The sequence below is a fragment of the Poecilia reticulata genome, linkage group LG2 (assembly GCF_000633615.1).
Source record: "Poecilia reticulata strain Guanapo linkage group LG2, Guppy_female_1.0+MT, whole genome shotgun sequence".
In the NCBI taxonomy this organism is placed as follows: Eukaryota; Metazoa; Chordata; class Actinopteri; order Cyprinodontiformes; family Poeciliidae; genus Poecilia; species Poecilia reticulata.
The window spans coordinates 1,319,904-1,342,773 of NC_024332.1; the positions used below are offsets into that span (position 1 = coordinate 1,319,904).

General features: G+C 40.9%; 1 protein-coding gene across 5 annotated transcripts in view; it reads left to right on the forward strand.

The window, feature by feature from the left end:
• The first annotated feature begins 2,146 nt into the window (after positions 1-2,146).
• The window catches only part of nbeal1 (neurobeachin-like 1), a 38,456-nt gene continuing 17,732 nt past the window's right edge, over positions 2,147-22,870 (forward strand). For 2 of the 5 annotated variants that reach the window (XM_008428744.2, XM_017302267.1), the window contains exons 1-16: positions 2,147-2,227; positions 2,637-2,899; positions 12,933-13,024; positions 13,253-13,414; positions 13,496-13,577; positions 13,666-13,793; positions 14,332-14,414; positions 15,076-15,161; positions 15,919-16,282; positions 16,356-16,462; positions 17,519-17,605; positions 19,552-19,635; positions 21,490-21,588; positions 21,662-22,233; positions 22,362-22,494; positions 22,584-22,703. In XM_008428744.2, the coding sequence (XP_008426966.1) occupies positions 2,849-2,899; positions 12,933-13,024; positions 13,253-13,414; positions 13,496-13,577; positions 13,666-13,793; positions 14,332-14,414; positions 15,076-15,161; positions 15,919-16,282; positions 16,356-16,462; positions 17,519-17,605; positions 19,552-19,635; positions 21,490-21,588; positions 21,662-22,233; positions 22,362-22,494; positions 22,584-22,703 (2,250 nt within the window). In that variant the 5' untranslated portion in view covers positions 2,147-2,227; positions 2,637-2,848. The other 3 variants (XM_008428775.2, XM_017302274.1, XM_017302269.1) reach the window with 2 other exon arrangements.

The following is a 22,870-nucleotide window of genomic DNA, read 5'->3' on the forward strand; positions in this document are numbered from 1 at the left end:
TCACCAGGCCCTTATAGAAAGTGGACTGACCCACATTACTTCACGATTGCTTCTCCTGTCTTCCCTCATATCATGACACTTTCTGTTTAAATTTAGAAAATAAATAAGAAAAATAATAAAACAAAAAATAAATAAAATCAACAATTATCAACCTACAAATAAACTCTGTAAATAATACAAAAAATAGAAATGTAAGAATAAAGTAACAAAATTTAAATGAATAAAGAAATAAAGGAAAAATAGCTCCAACCACTTCTATTCCCTTTTCTCGCTCTGTATGTCGCATTACACATCCGTTGCCATGGCAACCGTCAGACAACAGCACATAGAGCGGAGATTACCGATCAGGGGAATCAACAACAAAAACAAACATTTCCCACACAAAAAAGTAGCAAAAACACCAAAACAGAGCATCCAGTCTGTTACATTATGTTGTCAGGCTTATTGTCTATATTGTGATTATTAATAAGTTTTCGCCTGACTAYCGCGGTGGTTGATTAGCTGATTTAAACAGCTTCTCTACTGATGAYGTGGTGGGCGGGTTGTTTAGAGCTAACGGAACCAAAACACACCGAACTGCGCAGCACATGCTGAGGTTATCAAAGTCAGTAGCAGGYTAACAGTTAGGCTAGTAWAACTGACCCACTGCTCACTTGTTCAATCTTTTCTTTGAATTAAAACTTTTTCCTCACCTGTGAAATCTGAAGCCCTTGTTACCATAATCTATGGCTGAATTAACTGCTAAACATTGCGTCTGTTTTTCTGATTCTTTGCGTGATCGTAGTATTTTCCTGACCACCGATATTCCTGACTCAATGGACAGCAATGGCACATGTGTGACATACGATAAATCACGTAATGCCCAGTCCAGTAATTAAATATATATATGCAACACTATGTATTTCCATCAATGCTGCTGGCGCTTTGTTCTTCTCTCTCACTTCCCGCTACTTAGCAGTAGATGTCAGGTTACATAGTGTTGCATTCAATGTTGTCGGAAAAAAGAGTTTCATGCGCTTAATGTCCAATTTGCCATAACTATTTATTGAATTCATAGTCGCTAGCTGGGGTGGCAACAGGGGTGCCAAGGCTCTCGTTGCCACCCCATGCCACCCCAGTAGATCCGCCCCTGCCCACAAGTTTGGAAAAACGTGCAAAATACACACAACTCAACGAGGAGTAAGGTACCTTGACTTTTGGTGGTGATGCAATCTAAGGTAATTCTCTTTAAAAGTAAAGGTTTCACCAGCAAATCTGGGTTTTTCGTAGAGTTGGACAAGCTTTGCTCCATAGCTCAGCCATATTTTACACTAAAATCCACGTTTGATTTTAGTGTCAAAACAAGTGTTAATATCACATAGGTTTTATGAAAACCCAGGTCCCCCTTGAAAATGAGATCTGGATCTCAATGGGGTTTACCTGGTTAAATAAAGGAAATAAAATTAAAAAAAAGAAAAGTGCGCTGCGTTTACTTCACGGGATGTAAACGATTAACTATTCCAACAAAAAACCTGACCTGTCCCTTTAAATGACACATCTGCACAAATTCCAAACAAAGCAGTACTTTTTATTTCCTTAAGAGGGCGACAAAGATTCAGAAACCAAATCCTGTTCTTGGCAAACACGAAGATCCACATCGACACCGTAAAGCATCACCATGTGTCGCGAATAGGGTACGCTATAAAAATAACTTCCCAGTTATTCACTTGTAAATTTATTCCCTCTTTTGAATAAACTGCAGTTGAACGCCAAGCCCGGTTTATTTGAATAGATTAGAATAGATTTTTAGAAAGGTGGAATATTTATAGCTCGCAATAGCCTCATGTGGTTTACCAAAATAAGATTACAGTTACGATATATCGTCTATACGGACGTACTCAAAGTAATTTAACTTGGAAGACTAAAAGTGGTACTTTGAAATGAATTCGTAATTTGGTTGAAATAAGTATGTTTGTAATAGTTTAAAATCAATTGTAATGAATACAACAAATTAAAAAAGTAAAATTTATTAAATTAAGAAATTATTGATAGTAGACTGCATTTATAGTCATTGTCTCTAAATAGTTAATTATTTACGTAATGTAAATCATGTTCTGCATCATCTGATATTTGTGGGGCTTTTATTTTGAAAGGAATCCAAACATCCTCTGACAGGAAGCTTCCCGCAGCAACAGCAGCCCTAGAGACCGCGGTGGCGGAGGTGACAGTTGGGCATTTCGCTATCTACGTAAGTGGGCTTCAAGTTGGCGACGAATTTATCATTGTAATATCTTTTCTTTGACATTTATTTTTATTTTATTTCATGAGTCGTGTTCTAGTTGGACTAGCTGGGGCGGACGAGACGTTTCTGTCACATGAAGGGGAGGAAGAGGAGGAGGAGGAATGGGGGCTTAAAGAAATAGAAACAGGCTTATTTTATGACGGCTAGGTTTTTAGCTAGCTTGACCAGGTAGAGTCGGAATCGTATGACAGCGTTCAAACCGATAAACCGACGGTCTGTTGTATGTTTAGGTTTAGCGTTAAGCACAGAGTAAAGTAAAGTATTATTGTCTTGACATAACCACCACAGTGTATTTACTGGAGCATTTCTGTACACCCTGCTCCGACACTGTAATTATTCGTGTTGTCCTACACAGCCACCCCTCCAAGAGAAGAAGAAGAGGAGTGGAGAAGTGGGAGTACAGGCCGTGGAGCTGTTCGTCCTCCACAGGAATTAGTTCTGACCTGCTATGGAGTAATTTTGGATTCTCCCGGAAAAGTCATGGATGGCTTCAGATCATGACTGCCAGGGAAGTGACCTCTGTGGGCACCGCAGCCTGAAGGAGGGGGTGCCCCTCTCTGTGGCGCTATGGCATCCAACGAAAGGCTCTACGAGGTGTGGATGCTCTACTGCACCAAGGTGAGATGATCTACTGCTCCTATAATCCTCCTAAAGGTCAAAGGGTGACGTTTCCTTACATCCAATGTCTATATCCATTCAGTTTGTACTACCAAAAACTGGATGACAAAAGTCTTCAGTCGAATGCTTTGTTGTTTCTATTACTCTACTACTTCTTCTATTACTTCTATTCTATTTTGGCTATTTAAATATCTTTCAGTTTCAGTGTTTATCAGAATTTAAAGGTTATTGGTCTTTGGGAATGGTCTCTAAACAACAATATTATTGTTTATCGTGATAACTTCTGTGACAATTTATCGTCTGGTAAAATTTTCTATTTTCAAGGTATATATAGATATATATGTATGAAAAAGAAAGTAGGTTTATGGAAAAATGTGTGTTTAAGGACAAAAATGGTGCATCTCCTTCCCTCCGTCCATCTCTCCTCATTCATCCATCCATCTTTTTGTCCAAGCAGCAGACCAGCAGAGCTGGCCTTCCTTGAGTCAGCTGTTGGCTAGATTTAATTCACTCTGCGATAAAGCACGCACACGTCCTGCCGTCCAATCAAAACAGCCTGCCTAAGCTGCTCCTCACGTGAGCCTGGCTGCAGCCACTTACTTTCTTCCCCCAGTAATCCCTCACCGTTACACACACAGACACACACGCTGTGCACAGCTCTCTACACATGAAGCTGTTATTCCTCCATGCAGCATATGACATGTAATAATCCCCCTGCTGAGAAGTTAAGCGCGTGAACGCTGATGCGGACGGTGTGTTTTCTACCTGCGCCGCGGGGCTCTTGACAGAAGCGTTAAGCTGCCATCTTGGTTGCGCACAACTGTCACGATCAGTTGTAAAAATGCTTCCATGTCTGGAAACATTTGTTCTAGCTGGACTGTGTATTTGCATTGACTAAGACGGGATCGTTTTACTTCATCCTGGCTCTGGGCCAGAGTCCACAGGGCCGGGGTTTATCTCTGCGTGAGGCCAAAGAGTCATAGAGAGAAGAGCAGTTCAATAAATGTTGGCGCTTTGAGCCAACATGGTTAAGGGATTCACACCGTGGGACTTTTGCACATCTTGTCAGCCACAAACGTTAACATATTTTATGTGCTAAACCAACACAAAGTAGCACAAAATGCTGAAAGTAAAGAAAAGTGTATATTTTAAACTTTCTGCACATGAGGCTGCCGCCGCCATGTTTCATGGTGTTTTCACAGTAATATGCCTTCTATTGGTTTGTCACATAAAGTCTCAATAAAATGCATTGAAGTTTGAGACAAAATCTGAAAACGTTCACAAGGCGCTATAGATATGGAGTATGGGACTTCCCTAAACTATATGTATAGACATGTGTGAGGGTTGCCCGGATAAGTTGTCTGTAAGAAGAACTTTGCAGTCATGTGGGCTATATCAGACAGGAATGTTTGTGTGAAATGCCAGACCCCCTGAGCAGCACTGCAACCTCTTCTTCTTTCACTGCAACCTCTTCTTCTTTCTATCCAGCTCAAACTTGCAGTGAAATACCACAAAAGTGTCAATTTATGCATTTTAAAGTAAAACATGAAAATATTTTACTCCTGATTCAGAAATGAACACATTGAGTGATGGTATTGCAACATGAAGCTTTAAAGTAGCATAAAATATATTAGAACTGCTAGTTCTAATATATTAGCTTAGCATTTCAGAATACTGTTTAGTTTGAAAACATTGTTAGCTAAAATATGTCTGGAATTTCTTCAATAATGTAGTTGCTTTCAATAAATTGACTCATTTATAAGTTTGAACACTGATATTACTCTCATTATGTAGCTTAGTTAGCATATGGGTCAATTTAGCCTCTATAATATGTAGGTTAGTAGTTTAAAGGCGTGTTTTAGCTGGACGAATGTGGTAAAAGTAAAAGCTTTAACAACCTTTCTCTGTTTGCGGAGAACTGGTTCATCCGGTCCAGTCAGGTAGACTATCTGTTGTTTCCATGACAGCCACTTAGTTAGTTCCCGGCGCTAAAAAGGAGGAAGAAGCTTGGCTTCTGTTTTCTCTTTTAGCTCATGATCCAGTGGTCAGAAATGTGGAAGATGTAAAGCACATTTCTGTCTCTGGCAGCTGTCGGAGTGGCAGCGTTTTCAGGGATGAGGTCAGGAATTGTCTCCAGTGCAGCTGTGGAATCCGTGTTGGGAAGCACGAAGGGCTCTCTGTTAGTAAACTGTGTTGTATTTGCATGACTTCAACATGAGAAATAAAATAGTTGGTAGGAAAAATGTGTCTTAAAACACATTTTCTCCTCCATTGTGTTTTAACGACTGCAGTTTATAAAATTAACTTGTGGCTTCAACATTAAAAACCTCACGGATTCCTGCAGACTTATTTGTACTGCTTTAAACTTTTATACTTTGTATAACATTACAAGCACAAGTCTGATCTACGTTATTGGGGTTTAATGTGATGGACCAAACAGAAGGCAATGCTTAGCTTTGGATTTCTTCATATTAATTAAGAAATGCATCTTTTTCCTTCCGCTCCATATTTAACGCCTTACATTGTGTTGACCCATCACATAAATTTCCAGCAAAATCCTCTAAGGTTTGTGTTTCCAGTGTAGCGAAATGTGCAGCAACACTTCAGCTTTGATGTAAATCTACTGGAGTTGACTCCGACTTGCAGAGGGGTCACAGACGACTAAGGCTGTTACATAAACCCGCTCTCCTCTAAGCTGTCTCTCATTGGTCCGGTGTTGTCCCCTGTCAGTTGAGGCCTCCCTGAAATGGAAAACGACCCTGTGTTACCTTCCCTCCTCCACCGGGCTATTAGCCTTCAGAGCCTGCAGGAGAAAGTCGAGGCTTTATCGTGGTTTTTGAATAATGCCGGTTACGCTCTTTAAGCCTATGTTTGCTGCAGAAAATCCTCTAAATTCCCCGCCACGGGGGAACAAGCCTTAACTGCCTCTGGGGATCATTTCACCCTTCGGTTTGCTAACTCTAGAAAAGGATGGCCAGCTGTCTACAAATCATGGATTTCCACTTGAGATCAGCGAACTGACGCCCTCCTTTGAGTTGCTTTTTGACTCAAGTGGAGGAAAAAGCGGCAGTGATTTGCATAAACCTCTGCACTCCTGGGAGATAAAAGGAAAAAAAGATGGCAGACAAGCTTGCAGTCTACATCCCATATTCAAAGTTCCTGCAGGCTAGCTGTTTTATCTCTGTTATGAATATCTCTGGAATAACAGTGATGTCATCGCTCGACAGGGAATTAACTCCTCCCATTGGCGTCTATAAATACACGTGAAGGAGTGACATCATGGTCAGAGGAGTTGTCGCAGAAATAGGAAGTGATGTCGGACCAAAGAGGGAGCAGAAACACAAACAGACGACTTTTAAAGCTAAAGAGAGGAGAAGGTTAAACGGCAAACCAAACCAGGTCACGTGTTTCTACACAAACCCAATTGGGAAGCCATTCAACCAGCTGGTCGACCACACCGGTCTACTTTTAAACTTTACTGACTTAATGATTCTTTTTTACATTATTTTTGTAATCCTGAAGGATCCAAGACTAAAGTTTTTAAATTTAGCCCATGAAACCGCCCTGGTACTTACTAGACGCATTTAAAAGCAATCACTCATGCTGGTCCTTTCCTTAGTTGTAGAAATGTTAAACTAATCTCCTAGCTACAGGAAAAAAGCAATATGGTATCAACTTATTAGACAAAAATAAACAAGATTTACACATTGGGTCTGAAGATTAATCAGGTCTGGTCAGGCTTTTGCAATTTTTGATGCACTTTATCCAATAGATTCGTATTTCTCATTACTTCATTTGCAATTGATGATGGAGGTTCCTGGCCATTGATCTGCATTTTACTCTACGCTGTAACAATTGCACCGACCTCTGATCAATGTGAAATCTCATTTTATAGAACGGAGCACATCGATCTCCTGATTTCACTGCGGTCAGGGTAAACAGATCGTTAGGAATGCTGCTCAGTCTCCCGGCGCGGATCATGAGGTTTCGGTGTTATTAAGGAGGTGAAACAAGGTCGCCAGGTTTGTGATTGCTGCTTGCAAAATGTAGACGGTTTTGTGTGTGTGTGTGTATGTGTGTGTTTGCCCAGCTCCTGATGACAGATGAGGATAAACAGAGCCAGGGCGTGTCCCCCCTCCACCACAGTCCAAACCCTCAATGGGCATCTGTGCTGGTGCTTAAAAGAGGGCATTCTTTAAGACATACACCACAGAGTCATTCAGCCAGTGTTTCCTGCAGACTGCAGCCTCTTGAGAGTAAAGCTGCTGTCTTGAATTATCGTCTTTAAGTGATCTGGCAGCAGTATCCACATCGGGACAATAGGATATTTATTGCTTAAGTATAAACCGGCTTCAGCAGCGGCCAATTAAAAATGCTTTTCTCCCACTGTTGACGTTGATTTATGCGGCTGTAGGAAGAAGGCACTCATGCTTTTCTCCTTTTAGCTTTTTCTTTTTCCACTCAGATGTCTTCTAGCTTCTTTTTTCCCCTCGTTCCTGGTCTGACACGCACACACACACACACACACACACACACNAAAAAAATTATATATATATATAAACTTAAAATTTAGTAGCTGGGTAGTTTTTTCAGCGTCTGCATGCCTTGATTTGCTTTTCAAATTAAATGAATTATGTCATTCAAGTACTTTTTGACAATATTTATTGTCATGGAACAGGGAGCTGAATATGCATGTTTRATTTGTCATGTTTGATCTCTCATTCACTGAGTAAAAGTAGGATGTCAAGTCAAAAGAAGAACCTAAGTAAAACAAGAAAACTGCATGTTCACAAGTGAATGACCTCAGAAAAAAACAAATTGAAGAAAGCTTGATTTATGTTTTTGTTTACCATCTGGACTTAAACTATTTAAAGATGAACAGATTTAATAACTGAACAGTTTTAGACTTAATTCACTTATTTCTTTTGCTTTCGGTGACAGAAGTGAGCGCTTGCTTGTCATGCCAGAATTTTAACATGTGCTTGAATGATGTCAGAACCAGTCTCATGCATGTGTGGATGTGCTCATTGGTGAGCCAGGAACAATATTTGTTTTTTATAATATTCATTGTGGAGAAAGCTGGCTCACGGTTGTGTGTGAAACCAAACATAATTAAGATTTGCAGGGCTACTTACCTCAGAGATGTGTAAGCTTTGAGGACAGTAGCCCTTTGGAGCCAGAAAGTGCAAGGATCAGTCCTTACAGATTSTTCCTTCAGGGATAAATCTGCTTAGATTGTAAAAGCTGTGCCAGTAAATCAGACAGTGCTCAACAAGATGTAAGGTTGTTATTTTTGTTTTGGTATCAGTTTTGGGTCTGCATGAGACATAATTTTCGTCTAGATGCAGACCAGGGTCCGCCTATTAGTGACCTCTGGTGTGTATCTTGATCTCATTGAGTCTTTATTCAGTTAAATTAAAAAATAATTTGCTTATTCAAAAAGGAAATTAAATGTTGACGTAACTAATTTAAGGAGTTATGAAAGATTATGACCAAGAAAGATCTCCTGTAGCARTCCGTTTTACAACCAATCTGAAGAAACGTCTGGCTGAAGAGATTTGGATTTGAAATAAAAGGATGGTCAGCATTGTCTAAAACGTTTTGTGGATTTTATGCAAAATCCCTCTGTGGATCATTATCTTCAGAATTTTGACAGTCATCCCCAGCCACAGCCTCTTGTCCATCTCTGATACATCCCACAATTGCAGAGTCATTCGAGTATTTTCATAGGTGACAGAAGTCAGACTTATGCTGGAAGCATGACGTGTACTGAGTGAAAAGGAATGGTGAGAGTACAGTGCCCTGTGGAGCTCCTGTGTTGCTGACCACCWGGTTAGACACACAGTCCTTCAGTCTCACAAACTGTGGTCTGTTTGTGAGGTAGTCATAGATTCAGTTGATTGTTGAGGGCTCCATCTGTGTCTTCTGGAGTTTCTCACAGAGCAGATCAGGCTGAATTGTGTTAAATGCACTTGAGAAATCAAAGGACATGATCATCAAAGTGCTGCCTGCTTTGTCCAGATGACAGTGGGTTTGATAAAGGTGTATGGTGGCATCATCAATTCCGACTCCATGGCAATAAGCAGGTAAAACAGACTATTTCTAGATGAACCTCTCAACCTTGCACACCTGCTCAGGYTTCTTCCCCACCAGAGAGGTGACATTCYACATCCCAAGAGCCAGCTTCTGTAGCCAGGGGTCAGATTCTCAGTTCTCCTCTATCAAAAGAGGAACACTGGAGTAACCATAGGGTACTTGGTTACCTTCTTGACTAAGGCCCTTCTCTCCTGACTCTTCCTGACTAAGGCCCTCTCAATTTAGACAACCAACAAGCTCTATAGAGTTGTTCCAAACTGATTCCATTTATGAATGAAGGAGGCCACTGAGCTCATTGGGGACTTCAAAACAACATAATTTTTAATATCGTTCCCCAGATGTTTGCCTCAAAACAATGCTGTCTCTGAGGTCTACAGACATTGTATTTGATTTCATGCTTGGTGTTTGCATACAAACATTGTCCATTTTGGGACTTTACAAAGACAGGTGTGTGCCTTTCCAGATCTAATCAAATCAACAGAATTCATTACAGGTGGACTCTATTTAAGTTGTAGAACTTAATCTCTGCAATTATCAGTAAACATACCTCTATTTTGAGCTTCATRATAAAGGCTGTGAATACTTTGTAAATGTAATTTGTTAGTAATTCTGTTTTTAGTTTGCAAAAATCACACTTTCACACATCATGTCATAATAGGACATTTGTGTTATCAATCTTGAGGAAAGGGATTAATACAATTTGGAAAAAAAGTTATAACAGCCAAACATGGAAGAAGTGAAGCATGTGAATACTTTCCAGATTCACTGTATATATGGATAAAAAGGTGTTATCCAGAGAGGTTCACATAACTTCTTACAAGTCTAAGTCTCTTCTTAGTAAAATTAACATTTTCTCCTTAAATCTGCAACCTCTAGTGAGTTGCATCACTGTAGGTTAGGATTTGGTTGGGTAAGGTTTGTCCATACACCTAAACTATTACATTTGCATCTGATAATTATCTTCCAGTCTCCCAATATTTATTAACAGCTATCTTTTAATCATTCAACATTTAATTTACAATCCAAAAATATGCTATGGTCAGTGATGCCATATCATTAGGCCACTGACATTTTTAGTSTCGATATTATTAATCCTCTGTCATCCTTCAGTATACTATTAAAACCATAGATTAAAGATTAACTTTGTTGAAATGAATCACCCAACAGCGAGCTACAGATTTGTACCTCTAAAATAATCAGTGTTTTAATTTAGCCAGATTTGCATTCAATAAAGTAGTATTTTTTTAGGAGAATTGTTATCCAACACACATTTCTCCCGCAAAAACCTTCATTACAGGGACCCCSCTATGMTGGCCAATCAGCGTGTCTAAAAACATACACGTGTGTGAATTATTCATGAGCAAGTGCAATACCCAAAGTTACCAGCAGGGGCGCAATATCGATACACAGGTCATACACAAATGTCATGTAAATGTGAATTATTGGGACTTTGCCTGATTTTTGGAATTTAACCCTTTGGCATGCATTGAAACCCCCTCCAATCATTTTTACGTTGCAAGAATTATGAGGACATCGACACTGTCCCACTAATTCAAAATGTCCCGTTAGTGTTGCGTGTATACAGGCGAAATGTCCTGTTAATTCACCTGTGCCAACACACACACACACACACACACACACACACACACACACACACACACACACACACACACAGAGCAGCCAGCATTGCTAGATTGTCCTGATGACTTCACTTGAACTTGTGCTGATTCACACAGCCTGTTTGCTTCATTTTGGCTGATTCCCTCTCTGACACGCAGACAGAACCCGTCAACCTTTCTGCCTCGTTCCCACTCTTTCACCAGACAGCAGCGAAGAAAAAAAAGAAACGTCTACGGTCGTGTTTCTTGTTATTCTTAGATTCCCACAGTGTGATGACCTACGGCAGGGCCATTTTCAGCTCTCAGAAGCGTTTCTGTGGACTTTAATTGAGGAATAGTGGAGAACTGAGCTGCCATCACAATATCCAGACCATATTAGTTCCAGATATATTACTGGCAGACACAGTTTACATACTTAGCACTTGATATAGGAGATTGTAATACTTTTCTATTAAATAACTTTTTATTTGATAGTTTAAATATATTTTAATTTTAAAATCCCTCCTTACCCCCAAAAATTGTGATTGTAATTTTGGATACCGCAGTGAAGTGTGAAATAGAAGTGAATAACAAATGTAGTTGCTTTCATTTAAAACAACAACAAAAAAGAGAATTATTCCAACTGTTAGTAAGTCTAGTGATATTTTTCAAGTAAAAACTTATTTGATTTCAAAGATATCTACAGAGAAATCAGCTATATTTTATTTTATATTTTTATTTCTTTATTTGTACAAACCAGAAATTTTCTGACAACTAAAAAAAATATTATTTTGTTCCCAGCAATGAACACAAAATATATTAACCACAAGGTTACACTGATAAGAGTGTTCTTCAGTGCAAGACTCCAGTTAAAGGAAGCTATTTTATATGAATATATATTTTCAATCTAAAGCATGTTGGCAGATAAATGTGATTCATTTAGTAGAAAGAGCAAGTCTGAGCAGATAACAGGAAGGCCCGTGGTATCACCAAAGTTTCAGTGCTTTGTTTTTTCTTTCTGTTTTGGAAACTGTAAAATTAGGAAATATTGGCCACCCATAAGGATCCACATTGGGATCCATTCATTCTAAGGGGATTCTGACTGAACAATGTGAAGGTGTGTGTTGCTGTTTAATGATAGTAGCTTTAGTGGAAATCTTGATGCATGGACACTAAAATTGTAGTATTTCTTATAGTTTCTATGGCGCGAAATCTATTCCTCTGCTTTCGTTTGGATGTCTTATCCTTCTCCTTGTTGTCGTTCTAGGAATTTAGCTAATGTTGCTATACTAGTTTCTTGAAACCTGGCCTCAGAATGCAGCCAGGGCAGTTTTCCTCTATCCTGTCTCTCCTTAGACATTCCTTTTCCCTTCGTCTAGCAGCTGCAGCCTTCTGTTTTTATGGTAACAGTTTCTTGTCTCACTGGTTTTTAATGGTTGCCTCGGGGAGCAAAGTTCAACCGTTTGATGTTAAACCTGTTGAACAGTTTTTGAGGGAATCTCAACCATCGCTCTCATTCACAGATAGAGTCCTCAGCACGTGTTGGGAGTATTATGGTTGTAGATGGTAGTGAGAAGAATCACACCAGCAGTCATGAGTCACTCGCCCAACCCTCCATCCTGTCCATTGTTTGAGGCGTTGCTACTTATGAAATGCTTCCTAACTCTGGCAACACGCGGGTTGTTTTGGTCACATGCCTCAAGGTGTGAATGGTTACCAAACAGCCTGAGGAGACGAGTCAGGCCTGCAGTGCAGGTGTTAGAAAGATGACACCTGAGGCCACTTTGTCTCTCTGGTGTTGGCTGTAATTGCTTTCATGCCTCTTGTTCTTTAAGATGTAGGTGAACCAGTGACCGTAGCTGCTGTTTCCTTTTTCTCCAATGTAGAGTCTGAAGACTTTGGGTGTTTGGGTTACCCTAAAGTGTTGGATTTAAAATGTATCAGAATATTTCATCTTTCTTATTTTCACACAACAACCATCTCCTTTCTTTCCTGGACTGAGTTAAGTGTTTTCTTGAAATTTTGGATGTCTTATTGTAAGCCGTCTAGGAAATCCACTGGTTGGAAGTGCTTTTTTTTATCATATTGTTTTCAATTCTGGTTAAAATTTCAGCAGAACTAATCAATTTTACATTTGTGATGGTAGGACAGAGAGGACATTATCCTAGCATGCCTGCCAAACAATTGGCTGTCATGTAGATGGCATCTAATTGTTGTTTAGGTGATGCAACATTGAGCTTAAGTTTAGCTTTTAACACATTAACTAACAGTTTTATCTTCTTCTCTTTTCCCTTTTGCCGCTCCCTTGTTCTCCATCTTCCTCTTCCGGATTTTTCCAGAGAGATCCAGACTACTTCAAGATATGGCTGGAGATTTTCATCAGCTCGTACGAGCAATGCCTCGACGTTGACTTTGAAAAGCCCCCTTCGAGGTAAGCGGCGGTAAACTGCGGACACACAACTCAAAACCAAACGTAGCGCAGCCATGACGCGTAATTTGGAGCAGAGCAGCTACATTTTGCTGCAGGTATTATCTGATTTCTTGGCTGTCTGTGCTCAACCACATGAGTGTCAGATGAAAGTTGTTTAGCTGAGGCATGGGAGATATTGGAATCGCTCTACACGTCCATTAAAGATGGCGTCTGTCACTGTGTTTCCAGACCAGACGAGGTTCCACCTGTGTTGACGCTGCTACCCGACAACATCCTGCAGGTTTTGCGCCACCAGCTGCTGCAGTGCGTCCAGAAAGCGTCAGACGGCCTTGAGCCCGAGCAGCAGAACCTGGCGCTGTTGCTGCTGAAGTTCCTCATCATCATCTGCAGGTCGGATAAGGATTAAATAATCCAGATAATCCTTCCTGTAAATCATCACACTGTCTGATCCTTTATGGTTGTTTCTCAAAGGAACTTGTCCAACGTCGAGGAGATCGGCACTTGCTCTTACATCAATCACATCATCACCATGACAACACTGTATATTCAGCAGGTTTGACTCCAGCCGCTCTCTCGTAGGAGTAATGACACTGGGACACGTGGTGGCAGGTGTGACGGGTTTTCTGTTTGTTGGTTTACAGCTGAAGAGTCGAACCAAGGAGAAGGAGATGATGGACCACAGTCAGGCGGAGGACTTTGTCCGCCATTCGCTGGCGTTCTGCGAGAGCCTCTACGACCCGTACCGCAACTGGAGACATCGGACAAGCAGGTAACCACTAAAATGGTAGTTTTAGTGGTTACCTAAAACTACCATTGGGTGCTGATTAAAACGAAATCTTATTCACTCTTAAGCATTCAGCAGGAAAATGAACAAAAGCACACCAGCGAATCAGTCTTTGAATGTCTGTAAAACATAAAGTTTTGAAGGGGCCTAGTCAAAGTTTGGGCTTGGATATAATGAAGAACATGAATTAAAGCTACACAGAAGTTCTGCAGTTTTAATTAAGTTATAATTATATTATGTATTACATATTTATTCTGAGGAAATATGTTAGCAGGCAAATATTTTTTTCCATGTAGAAAGATGAATGTGATCTCAGCATTTTATAACAACATAAAAAAATAAACAAACAGCCATCATTTGTTTTTATGTCCTGCTTTATAATTTGGTCATTCCAGGATTTATTTGTACAGGACAAGCTTATAAATTCAGTGTATGTTTAATTTGGTTATTGATCAAATAAATGCGTGTGTTGTCGGTGAAGAGATGAAACTTTTCTTAGATTTCTCCTCTTCTGTCTCCGCAGGGAGCAGCTGGGCGCCGTCGAGAGGGGAAGGCAGAAGTACAAAGCAGCTCCGCTCACCGTTGAATTCGTTCCCTTCTTTTACCGCAAGTATCTCCAACAAACAGTGACGTAATCTGACGACCAAGCCAACAGTGGTTATAAACTCACTGATGGGTGAAAATCACCTTATCATCCTCTCTCATATGACTCGACAGGTGCAGATGAGGAAGTTGTAAAAATTGCACAACATAAGCTTCCCTCTTCTGTTTCGCCTCCTCTGCTTTTCCTGTTGAATCCGCTCTGTGCCTCTGGTCGGTTTGCCAGGGATGAGATGAGCAGATAGTGAATTCTGGCTGCCATGTTGAACAAAGAGGCTCCTGTGTCCCGTGTCGAATGCGCGGCTGCTGTGGTTTTGCAGAAAAGATAACGCTTGGGGCCCGACCAATTAGCCTGTCGTCTCTGTTTTATGGTGTGTGGTGACTTCTGCTTGGTAACTAGTTGAAGTTAAAGGAAGTAGACATTCTGGATCCACGATGTCAGATTTCCTTCCTCAGCCGGATGTGTTGACAGATGGGTTAATAGATGACCAAACCCTGAAGTTAACGGCAGCGTGTTTGTTCACCCTGGATGATATCTGGATGATTCCATCGGCTCTTCATGCTTCACTGTTTTTGTTTGGAGAAAATAGCAGGAACCTCAAAAGTTTGCTTGGTTCAAGTTTAGAGATCAAATGTGTTGATTTATGTTTTTTTTTTTTTGGTTCAGAGTGCTTCCAGGAGAGCGAGCATCTGAAGGAGAGCCTGAAATGCTGCCTGCTGCACCTGTTTGGAGCCATAGTAGCAGGGGATCAGGTGAGACTGTGGTCAGAGGTCACAAAGCTGACAGGCTGTAAACATGATCCTCTATAACTGCTGCGCTCCGTTCAAAGCACAAATGAGAGCAAACTAATTAAAACCACAAACTTTAACTTACTGTTTTGGGGATTTTTTTTGTGTAACTTTGAAGTGTGACAGCTTCAGTTGAAGCATATTCATATTTGCAAATGGTGAAAGTTTAATTTGGATGGAGTGGTGTATAAATCTTCTAAATACCGCTCTTACTCCACCTTCTTCAAATTAAACGAAATTGGTGTCAGTCGTTTGTGCTGCTGTCATTTTAAAGATATCAGTATATGTTTCCAGAGGTCATCAAAGGTTAACCTGCCTGTTCACCTTTACAAAATCAAGCACATTTGGAGTCAGTTACCAAATTATAACAGCACAAACAAAATATTTTGCTGCACAGACAGATTGCTGTCCAGCTGTCCAGTTTTATTTAATTTGAAGATGGTGGGAGGGGCAACTTCCCTCAAACTATCGTCATGGTTGCAAAAATTTCAGCTAGTATTATCACTATATTTTTTGTATTTACATTCAAAGGGGATTGAATATAAATGTTTGCTACTATATTTTCTTAAGAACAAAATATAAACAAAATTTCCTCCAACTTCACAGTCACTCTTTGTGTTTTTTATGTAACATAAAATCCAAGTAAACATAAATTAATTGAAGTTTGTTGTGAAAATGGGGTAAAGTCCCAGAGCTTCCCGTCTCGTTTCTCCGCCTGCAGAGGAACGCTCTGCTCGCCATCTCTCCAGCCACCATGGAGGTGCTGATGCGGGTTCTGGCGGACAGCTACACAGGGAGCTGCTCATCGGAGGAGGCCGAGGACTGGGACAGCGAGGACGTCAGCCGCATGGCCCTGCTGACGTTGGGGTGCCTCAGGGAAGTGGTGCAGTGCCTGCTGGCCTCCAGCTCCGACCAGCGGCAGGTGGAGATCGCCTCCGTCTTGGAAAACTACTTCAAGCTGCTCAACTCGGACCCGGCCGCTGTGGTGGCTGCTAAGCAACAGCAGCAGCCGGCCAAGGGTCGGGTTCCCACACTCGGCCGACACTGGGAGATTCGATTTGTGGCGCTGCAAGTTCACATGCTAGGTAGTTTCTTTACCCAAACATGAACAGTAATAATTTCTTCTGTGTGTTTATTCCTCCTGTTTGTGGCTTTCAGACACAATCAGGGACATGTTCCTGTGTTCAGACAGGCCGGTTCTACAAGCCATCTTCCTCAACAGCAACTGCTTTGAGCATCTGATACGCCTGCTGCAGAACAGCAAGGTAAGGCCTGGAGACGCAGCTCCGAGCAGGCAAAGATAACCAGGATTCACATTTACTGTGTCGCATTTCAGGTTTAACGAGGCAAAACATCAACATTGTTAAATAGTTCATGAAATCATATTTTCTCATTACAACCACGAATTTAAATCCATGTCTGCGGCTGTAATCAGGCTGGGTGATAAATCGATTTTATTGATTGATAGACGCTTTGTTTAATTTTTGGTTCAGAGTGACGTCTACCGCCATCTTGTTTGACAATCTGGTCAACTCTGCTTCAGTACATTATGGTCAGGCTAAGATTTTAGTTTTTTATTAATATAATCAAATAATAAAATTAGGACAATAAAGTTTTTATGACTTCCAACTCAGAAAATAGCAGAAAATTAAAATGAGGAATGTTGAGCATTTGGTAAAAGTTTTATAAATGATGCTGAATAGAAATAGTTAATATTTTAACACATCAAATTTAAATGATCAGTTCAGGACTTTGAAACGACTCTGTGTTTTGAACGAATGAATGAATGACATGAACTGAGCTGGTTACGTCAGATCCTCATAACTTTACATTTTCTCATTAAAACTTTTTTTTTTTCTGGCAAAGTTGCGTCTTTTCCAGCTAAAATTATGACTGTAATCTCATATTTAATGAAAAATCGATTAAAATCAGCTCTGAAATGAAAAAACTGGAGATTTAACTTTGAAGCCGTGTCGCCCAGCCCAGGTTTTAACATAACAAAATGTTTAGAATGAACTTCCAGCTTTCTTTGTTTCAATTTCTGACTGTGACTGTTAGATCTGTTGAACTGAACATCTCTTTCCGGGTCTGACCTCGCTCTGTTAAAGGTTCAGCCTTAGCGGGAGCATTTTGCAACACCATGCATGTTTATTTCCTCACAACAAGGCTGGATCACCGACACCCTGCGGACGTTCACCGCTTCTAACCTCTCACCTTTTCCTCCTTCCCATCCTCTAAACCTCTCCCCTCTCATCGTCTCCTCCTTCTCTTTGCCTCCTCTTCCCTCACACTGAGTTGACATGTTGCCTGTTGTGTGTCAGCTGGTTAACGCTAGGTGCACGGCGGCAGACAAGGACCAGAAAGATATAACCAACAACAGGTTACAGACAGGAGAGAGGGACACTCAGGTACCGCCGAGAAAAGTCCCCCTGCCCTCATCCTCATCTGCTGCTGCCAAATCCCACCATGCCGCTCCACAGCAAGACCGTCCAGCTGCCGCGCTTCAGGATAATTCTCTTCATGTTATTAGCATCTTAGCATCCTTTTAGTTTTCTAAAGGATAAAAATGAGGGTTTCTAAGAGAGAAAACAGATCTTCCTTTGATTCTTTTCACAGTTTTTAATTTGTTGCTTCATAACTTAAGTTTTAGATTTCCTTGAAATAGGACACAACTAACTTACAACTAACTTTATAGTAAGATATTAGAGCTTGTTTTAAGTCAGTACTTACTTAAAATTGATGAAAAGCTGGTAGTTATAACTTGAGCCTTATAGCATAATTAAATCATATTTTGGCCAAATTGAAATATCTGCACATCTTCAGTCTATCAGTACATCAATTAAGGCCCAAAATCCATATTTTTTTCTTATTTTATTCATGTTTTTTCTTGTTACACTGGGTTACCAAAATAATTTTTTGGAAGTTGTCCATGTTTTTTCAACTGAATTAGGACTATGTTGCAACGCTGAACCCAAAAAATAACCTTTGTTTGTCTCGATCAGGTCAGATTTTTAATCTAATTTGATCTTCTGACTAAACTGATTAAATGTTTATGATATTATCAGTTCATTTCCACTAATATTTCTCATCCAAAAAAGGTTTTAGAAGGAAAAACGAGTATTAATTAAATGTTACAAACTTGGATTTCTGTAAATTGAACATCAAGGATAATAATCCTTATTATCTCTTCCTCTGCTCATCACTCGTTGATGCCAGATTGTCAGGACAAGTCAAGCATTTTGATGTCCATGTTGCATCCATAGTTCAAAAAGTTGACCTGATTGGGCAAAACCAATGTGATTTTTGGATTAAGCTCATCAAATTGACTCTAAAACAGTTGAAAAACACCAGACAATCTGTTGGCTGTTGACAGTGTTATTATTAACCTCACAAGCAATTATGCTAAGTGAAATAATTTACCAGAGGAGCTGTGACTTTTTCATCAATATTATGGAATTGACTTTAAACAAGCTGAAAAGTTACTTGTAAGTTTGTTTCATCTTATTTCAAGAATAAACTAAACCAAAGCTACTTAGTAAGACTCGGTTTATCTACATGTCAAAGCCTTCGGAGAGACGAACTCTGATGTGACCCGCCAGGTGTAAAACATCAGGTGTTTGCTGGTGTCCAGTGTCAGAAGTAGAAATTCAGGTTTAGATGTCATCGTTGTGAGAAGAGAACCAGAACGATGCAGTTGTGGTTTCTTGCTGTGGAGTGACTTGTTTGCCTTCTTCACCATTTTTCAGTTTGCTCCCCCTCCTCCCTTTCACATTGTCTTGGGTTCACCTGGAGTTCTGTCACAATGGGCTTGTGTGCAAATCCAGTGGTTTGATGACGACTCCCCGTCCAGCTGGTCCAACTCTTTCTCTGTTTGATAAACACGAGCTGGATGAGGGGTGTGTTTGCGTCCTGCTTGGTTCTGTGAGCTGCATGCTGAGTGTGTTCATGTTGTTGGGGAGGTACTTCTTTCTTTTTTGTGGTTGGCGTTAGCTTCCTGCTCCAGTCGCACCTCTATTCTCTATTTTTTTATTTTTTTATTTTTTCACCTGGAGCAGAAAGACATTATTTATCTGCAGTAGGGGTTTTGATGCCAGCTCCTACTGCAGCAATCAATGGCGGCTAAAATCCATTTATTGATAATTTTACTCACTCCTCTCACATCGGCTGAATCAAACACAAAGGCATCGCTACATATCTATTTTATGTCAGGGCCTCAATCAGTGGATTGTTTTAATTCTCTGCATGCTTGTTCATTCATAACATCTGTTTGTAATAAAAATAACATGACATCACCAGTTTATCTTTTTATGGGAAGAAGTTGGAGTGAGTGACTGAAATGTTTGCTTGTTTTTAGGTGATTCAGGGACGCCTTGACTCGTTAGCGGTAGCCACCATCAAAGCCCTGACGACGGTTATGCATAAATCCCCAGCTGCTAAGGTCTGTCGCACTGAGAGGACATACGGTGCTCTCCATGTTTATCACCACCCCACAGCATGATGCAGCCAGATCTCTTCACCATTCAAATAAATATCACTGGATATGTTGCAGTTTTACTTTTTAAGTTTATAAAGTGTCTAGTAGAAACTTTTAATTGCTAATTAATTACTTCCTGTTTCTTTGGGGTAGAAATATGATGAGACACAGATCCGTTTGTTTTAGCCACTCTTCGAAAGCAAAAAGACAAGAGAGCATACCATTTACACAAATGTTTATTGGTCTCCTTAAGTGATCATGTGATCGAAAAATTTATTCACAAAATATTTTTTTTTAATTTTTGTGGGGAGTTGTTTATTTTTCCACAGTAATTCAAATATATTTAGATTTTCTATTAGCAACTTCCAGTATTTTAATTAGACATACTACATTGTATACAGACACACAAAAAGCCAAATTTTAAGCATTTAATCTTCAGACTTAAAGGAAAACTGATGATTGCTCTTACTGCTCTGAAATATCATAATTTAATAGGATTAGAATGTCTTTTTTTATTTATGCGGTGTTTTTACTTTTCTTGCCATTTAAACAGTTTAAAACAGAGTAAAGAGGTTATTTTGTTTTTAAAAATTTGTTTTTGTGAGACAACATTGAATGTTTCCACCTTAGTTTTTAAACAGTGCCAACGGTCCACCTCCAAACATTAGGTTGAGGATTTATGGGCTCAATCCAGAGTTACAACATGGATACGGTGGAGGATCTGTTATGTTGTTGGGATTATTTCTCTTCCAAATCCTCTGGGAACTTGTTAGAGTGCAACGCTTTGGAAATCCCGACACAGAAATGAAATAAAAGTAAATAGACATCTGGTGGGCTCTGCCAGCTAACTGGTGGTTGGCTCTTTCTAGAGGATAATGATCTAAAACACATGTCTAAATCATGACAGAACTGGTTTAGCAGACATAAAATCAACCTTCTATAATGGCCATCTCAGTCCAAAGAGCTAAATCATGTAGAAAACCACAGAGATGATCTAAATTGGGCAGCAATAAATGTGTTCAGAGCACTCAGTGCTCATTAAAAACAATACATGGGAGTTTTCCCCGCTGCACAAATGCACTCAAATTAAGGTTTGGATTTATAGTCAAAATACTTGAGTGTTTATTTTTAGCTTCTAATGACACTTTTATTTTGGGATTGTAAATAGGACAACCACACTTCTTGCATCAATGCTGCTAAGGTCATGAGATCATTCCAACACTCTAATATACTTTTATTTGGCGCCACAGAGAACACAACATTGCCATGCTAGCAGTAGCTCTCAAGCTAACATTAGCATTTTAGCTAATCTTGTTATAAATGCTGAATTTAACATACTGAATGGAGCGAGTGTGATGCTGTTGACATTAATTTTAGCTGATACTGGATATTTTCAACAAAGACAGTCTTGGTCACAGTGATGGTGTGTTCACACCAAACGCATTATGCGTTTGGTGTGAACCAAAAACGCGTCGGACTCTTTGGCGCATGTGCACTTGTAGTGCGTTTACACCAAACGCATTTTAAGCGTCAGGTGCGACTGGTTTACATTCAAAGTCTATGTGGAGCGTCGGACGTGTCAAACGCTCCAAACAGTTCAAATCGCGCCGCGTTAGATGCTAGAAACGCACCGCAAAGGCCCTCAGCTCCACATAGACTTTAAATGTAATCCAGATTACGCTCAAAACGTGTTGGGTTTGAACGCACCTTTAACCTGGGGCGCCGATAAATATGAAGGGTGCTGTAAAGAGACATCATTTACAAATCAGACCTCATCATTGGGTTGACTCATCAGCGGTTGCTCTGTTGCGACTCCAGGAGGTTTTCAAGGAAAGGATCGGCTACAATCACTTGTACGAAGTTCTGATCTCGCTCGGCCAGCCATCTAGACTGCTGCTCAAGGAGCTGATGAACATGGTGAGTTTGTGTATTTACATTGACTGGTCCTCGTTTTTCCTCTGAGCCCTGTCTGTCTCTGCTTGCCATCCAGTCAGTGGAGGGAGAGCACACCTCAGTGGGGCTCCTGGGTATCAGCAACGTGGAGCCGCTGCTGCTGCTGGTCCAGTGGCTCCCGGAGCTGGACTCGCCTGAACTGCAGCTCTTCACGGCCGACTGGCTGCGCCGCCTCTGCTGCCTCAACCGCCAGACGCGTGCCACTTGCGTCAACGCTGCCATGTTGGTGAGAGCCCTGGCCGCTCTGGAGCACCACGGGCGTCTGCACAGAGCCTGCGCAGAAAGCCTGTTCGGGTTGCTGGGCTCACTGGGTTCCCAGTCTTTGAGCGGCAGGGAGCTGCTGGGACTCATCCGCCTCCTCAGAACCGCAGAGTCCAGCCAAGCTCATCCGTACGTCGCCCCGACCCTGAGAGCGCTGCTCACCATGGTCCGCAAGCAGGGACTGGAGAACGCCATGCAGTACTTCGACCTGTCCCCCAGCATGGCAGGGATTGTTGTTCCCACGGTGCAGCGCTGGCCCGGCTCTGCCTTCAGCTTCCACGCCTGGTTGTCTCTGGACCAGGACCAACTGGGTCCGCTCAGCAAAGACAAACGGAAGCAGCTCTACAGGTCAGTAAAACATTTGTGAGAACTTTTCCTGCCAACAGCCAGCACCATCTTCAATAACTCTTTGAAGAAAAGACCTGCTATTGCCCAATTATGCTATTTTCATCGTATTGCTACATTTTTTTTTCCAGCTTTTTCACCCCTGGAGGAACAGGCTTTGAGGCGTTCATCAGCTCAGCGGGGGTTCTGGTGGCGGCTGTGTGCACAAAGAAGGAGTACGTCACAGTGATGCTGCCGGATTACTGCTTCTGCGACTCGCTCTGGGTACGACGCCTGAAAATTTAACTCAACTTTCTAACAGTGGAGCAGCAGTGTGCCACCAAATTAAAGGCGCTGTGATTTGTGTTTTGCAGCACAGCATCGGGGTGGTGCACGTACCCGGGAAGAGGCCGTTTGGACAGAGCCTCGTCTACATTTACGTAGACGGGCAGCAGAAACTGTCCGCCTCCCTCAAGTACCCCGTCATGACAGAGGTGAGATCTAAACTACGTTCAGCAGTGCATTTCATAAGTTTATAATCAACTTATGAAGGATTGTATTATGTTTTTTTCTCTCTTTGTATAAGCCCATTTGACTTTTTATAAATTTTTTTTCCTAATCTGCATTTTAATGTGCAAACTAAACTAAAATTGCACATTTT